The sequence below is a fragment of the Formica exsecta genome, unplaced genomic scaffold, assembly GCF_003651465.1.
Source record: "Formica exsecta isolate Colony F162 unplaced genomic scaffold, ASM365146v1 scaffold1675, whole genome shotgun sequence".
NCBI lineage: Eukaryota > Metazoa > Arthropoda > Insecta > Hymenoptera > Formicidae > Formica > Formica exsecta.
The window spans coordinates 1-5,501 of record NW_021848991.1 but is presented as its reverse complement, the minus strand read 5'-3'; the positions used below and the strand labels follow the sequence as shown (position 1 = coordinate 5,501).

The following is a 5,501-nucleotide window of genomic DNA, read 5'->3' as shown; positions in this document are numbered from 1 at the left end:
TTAAGAGCTTCTTGCTAGAGGCTCTCGCGAGAACGGATATCTTGCACGCGGACGCCGGATGTTGCTTGGCGCGAGGCAGAGGACATTCGCGGAACGGTTAACGCGCGTCGACTCTCGGACTCCACACTCTTAACACTTAACTTTCACGATGTCTTAGCACTAACTGAATGAATAATAAAGTTTGAGATATGACCGAATTGACCGCCGCGAGAATATGAATGCGATCGTATGCGAGACAATTCGGACCGATTTTGAGACGAGTAAGCCTACTGCGTACGCGACACGAGCGAGAATAAGACACGAAAGAATATCATACGAGAAATGATGATATTCGAAACTATGATCGATTGCTATCGACCAGCTCGAATCGTTGTCGTAGGCAGACTAAATCGACCGACCGCGGAAACTCGCGCTCTGCCGATCTGAATAACAAGTTTTTCTGATTTCGAACCTTCTCGAACCAGTTGTTTGTCACAGTTTTTCATTCTAAGAAGAATGCGATCACGCACCGAGCGGGTGACCGCGACGCTGTTTGTTCTCGCTCGTGTTTTATTTTCTGAGGCAATCGTTTTAATATAACGGCGAAATTTAGAAACGAAAATTTAATGATTCAATTTTGAACATAGATTGATCAAATATTAACGGAATCATTGAATATTAACTGAATTAGTCTTATTGTCAAATAATTGTGTTATCACTGCAAGGCAATTGATAAGTCAATTTTGTTATAAAGAGCTATTATTAATAAAGCTGGCAGCACATCATAAATTTTTCCTGAAAAGAATTGAAAATTCTGATCATTTCAAATCTCAATAACATGACGAATAGAAATTTTAATCCAATATCTAAACTAAAGCATTTCAAAATGTAAATATTAAGTTTATAGAATATTTCAAAATTAAAACAAAAATTTTTTCAAATGTACATGATTTTAAAGTTAAAGTTTTTTGCCAATTGTGCACGATTCATCTGGAAGTAATGTCTTGTAGAACAGAAGCATTATCGAGGAAAAATCATAATGAGATTTGAAAAATGAAACTTTCGGTTTTAATATTAACAAGTAAATGATGAGACGGGCAACTGAGAGCCGATGCGCTGGGTGAGGGGCGCCAAAAATATATAATTCCGTATATGTGAATTATGTTTATTAAACGTTTCGGTCCGAAAATTGGACCATTTTCAGTAACTGTATAACAAAATAATAGATAATAAGATCTCAAAATAAAAGAAATTTATATAGAAGTGGACGTACGTACTTCTTAACAGTTACTGAAGATGGTCCAATTTACCGAAACGTTTAATAAACATAATTCACATACACGGAATTATACAGGGTGTCCTAGACCACCCGTACACCCCTTTTCTTTCAAAAACTAAGCATTTTAGAGAAAAACGTTTTGAACAAAAATTGTATGGTTTTGAGGGGAACATAAGATGGTGTCATTGGTTTGACCTTGGATGGCATCGTTAAGGTCAAGTCAAGGACACCTTTAATTTCTTAAATGGAACCTCCCATTTTTTGTTGCATATTCTTGTAGCTTATGTCGAAAGCTTTCCAAAACACTATAATAAAGTATTTTTTCATTAAGTACTTTTTGAGTTATTTTATATTTTAATCTGACATACTTTGATATAAATAATAATACCATACAATTTTTGTTCAAAACGTTTTTCTCTAAAATGCTTAGTTTTTGAAAGAAAAGGGGTGTACGGATGGTCTAGGACACCCTGTATATTTTTGGCGCCCCTCACCCAGCGCATCAGCTCTCAGTTGCCCGTCTCATCATTTACTTGTTAATATTAATTTATATTTAGAGCTTATCATACTAAGTTATCTTTTGGATTTAAGATACCTTTTTGATCAACTATCTTATTTGTGAAGTCACATAAATTGGACTTTTGTCATTTTTGCAACTGATTTAAAGTGGTTCTCTAATATTTTTTTAAGAGTGTGTATATATAATACACATGTATGTGTATTTAAAACAAATTATTTTAATACAACTCTTATTACAATTTTATTTGTGAAGTCATAAATTTAACTTTCGTCATTTTTGCAATTGATTTTAAGTGGTTTTTAAATATTTTTCTAAGAGTGTGTATATATAATACGCATGTATATGTAGTTAAAACAAATTATTTTAATACAACTTTTATTACAATCTTTGTACATATACGAGATCCTTATTATATATTTATTTAATTTTTAGATGGGAATATGTTGCTGGGAATAATTGGGGCAAGTGTGAAGATGGTACACACAAACAAGGTTGCGGACCTCAAGAAACCTTTAAATCTTGCTCCGATATTCGTATTGCTTAATTACTTTTAATAGAAACTATCTTAATTTACATTGCTATATATATATATACATATATATGCGCGATTCTCTCACATCTGTTTCTTTCTTTCTTATTCGATTTACAGGTACATTACGTATAGATATGAATTTTATAAATCGGACTCTGATTTTCGGCATAACAACCGCTAAGTTAGTTACCTTCACAACGACATGAAAGAATTACCAACGTTCATGAAGATGTGAGAGACCTCCGGTTCTCTTTTTTTAATTTTAATTTTAATTTTTAATTTTAACTCATGTATAACTTTGTATGACGAATTTTATAACCATGAGACGTTAAATTTATGTTTGTTAGTGTAATTTGCGCTGAAGATGACCCAAATAAAGGGTCGAAACGTTCGAAATTTATATTAGTATTAACTTATCACTAATAATAAATAGTTTGCGCACCATGTACCGCGCTTGGCTCTAAATGCTCTTTTCTATTATATTTGATAAATATTAATATTTGCGTATTATTTAATAATGTTTTATATAACCTCACTCTATTATGGTGTCCCAAAATTAGATCGATAAACTTTAGGTAGTTATAAAAGACATCAAAATAAGTCAATTTTGTCAATAAACCATGTGCGTAAAATTAGCATCGCCATTCTGTAAAAAAAAATTGTGCTGTGTTGTGCCAGGCTTGTGCTACACTGTGCCACAAAAATTAATCATATATCTCAAAAAACAAAGCGTTAGATCACAAAAATCATTTTTTTGCCAGCACTGCCATTTTGTTTTATCAACAAAATAAAAATTGTGCTGGATACAGCTTTAACTACTGTACATTGTGCCGCAAAACTTATACCCATATTTCTTTCCGTTCCAGAAAAAAAAATTGAAATGTCAGATGCAAAACTTCGTACCCTTATAACTTACAAACCATAACAGATAATCCATTTCCTCAACTTGTGCTGAATTGTGCTAAGCAAGACGAATAAAAACTATGCAAAAAAAATCTCACTACCTTCGAGGGTTAGCCAAAGATTATTGGAAAGAGATGGGGGTAAAAAAAATTTGATTTTTTCGAATTTTCTCCACATGTGCCGGATTGTGCTACTCAAGCACAACAACTCTTTCTAATCGCAAAATTACGTCAGACTATTAGAATTCGCAATACAGCCAAAATTAAAATGTCAGTCTTTCAGATCAGCAAAACTTCGTAGTCTTATAACTTTCAAACCGTGACAGATAATTCAATTCCTCAACTTGTGCTGAATTGTGTTAAGCAAGACGAATAAAAATCATTCGTTTAATGTTTCCTGTAGAAATCGTATCCCTTTTTCGTATTATTGTGTAATTGATATTAATGTATAGAACATTTCTACTTATTTTTACATGATTGCACATGTCACACATATTCATTTCAGTAAAACTTGGAACATCCTCGAGCAACCAAGTTGTGAGATTAGCTGTATTAGAAATAGCGCTTACTTTTATTATTGAATTTTGTTTAATATCCGGCTTTAATTGATTGAAATTACATAATATTTTAGCGCGTTCATAAAGAAATGTGCACCTAACCCCTCTTTTACGAGCACTTTAGAGCATGATATTAATTTTGAGGATGTTTCTAATAATGCATCATTGTATACTTTGTTGTTCACCAGGCTTGTAGATTATGTGTTTGACATAAACTGTCAAAACCGTATGTCTCTTTGTTTTTGTTGCGCCAATTTTGTTCGGCTTGCAGTTCTGTTAATTCTGTTGATTCATTATCTAGAGAACCATTATCATAATCAGAAATATCAGAATATAGTGGATGCAAGTTATTATTTTTATTAATTTTATCGACGTTTATAGAATCATTTTCTAATTTTTCCGCCATTGGCAACTTTATTTTACCTGATAAACAAGAAATATGTTTACTAACGAACTTATCGGCTCTCATAGGAAGAGATACATCTTTTAGCGTACGGTTTTTTAAATCATTAAATTCTGATTCCACCGCCGCAGACGTCGCATTTATATAGCCATAACCAAATATTGCACGCATAATTTCACTAAACAACGGAAAGTACTTTAACAAGACTTTAAACTTTTTCGCAAAATCTATGCAATAAAATCCATTAACATCGTAGGTTTCTTTCAATCTACTTGTTTGAGAGACACAATCGTTATACATAGAATCAACCCAACGATGTATATTTGTTTCAACTATATTCGCATCGTTTAATACATCTTGATCGCTTTTATATTCGGCAAATATTGGCAGATTTTTATCATTTATTGATAATGCATCTGTATCGCCTTGTATAAGCAATGTTAAACTTCGTGCTCTCATCATCAAACCGTTAGAATCTCGATAAGGACTTATCGCAAGAATTAAAATATTATACGCAATTTCTTCAAATTCATGGAATGTTTTTTGCTTTCTTAAAACTGCCATTGCACGCATAAAAAATATCATACTATACGGAGAGCAGGAGCGCGGTCCAAATAAACGGTTTGAATATTTTTTTGTGCAATCCCAACACTCACGCCTTTCCGAAATCAAAAGCAACAATTAATCGAAGCAACAATTACCACACGAAAACAATAGAACTCCGCCATGCAGTAACTTAATGCCATCTATGAAAATCGGGCACGAACTTATGCAATCATCCAATATATACAATATGTATAAGAAAATAATGTCAAAAGTATAATCTCTGAAAAATAAGAACTTAATCTTTTGCTTATCTTTATATTTAACTGAAAATTGATTATATTTATTTTGTAATAGTAGTTAGTGCCACAGTAATTAGTTAGCCAGAGGCGATCAATTCGTTAGCTGGATGTTGACAGAAATATTTCCCACCAAATGCGTTTTGCTTGTGCGCTTTGGTTGATAAATGTCTCCCAGAAGCGATCAAATCGTGAGCTGGTTGTTGACAGAACTATTTCCCACCAAATGCGTTTTGCATGTGCGCTTTGGTTGATAAATGTCTCCCAGAAGCGATCAAATCGTGAGCTGGTTGTTGACAGAAATATTTCCCACCAAATGCGTTTTGCTTGTGCGCTTAGGTTGATAAATGTCTCCCAGAAACGATCAAATCGTGAGCTGGTTGTTGGCAGAACTATTTCCCACCAAATGCGTTTTGCATGTGCGCTTTGATTGATAAATGTTTCCCAGAAGCGATCAAATCGTGAGCTGGTTGTTGACAGAAATATT

At 33.2% G+C, this 5,501-nt stretch overlaps 1 protein-coding gene across 1 annotated transcript in view; it reads left to right on the top strand.

Annotated features, from left to right (window-relative positions):
* Positions 1–2,322, top strand: part of LOC115233258 — a 9,880-nt gene extending 7,558 nt beyond the window's left edge. The window contains exon 2 of the mRNA XM_029803566.1: positions 2,211–2,322. Within this exon, the coding sequence (XP_029659426.1) occupies positions 2,211–2,322 (112 nt within the window). The remainder of the gene's footprint in view (positions 1–2,210) is intronic.
* The last annotated feature ends 3,179 nt before the right edge of the window (positions 2,323–5,501 follow it).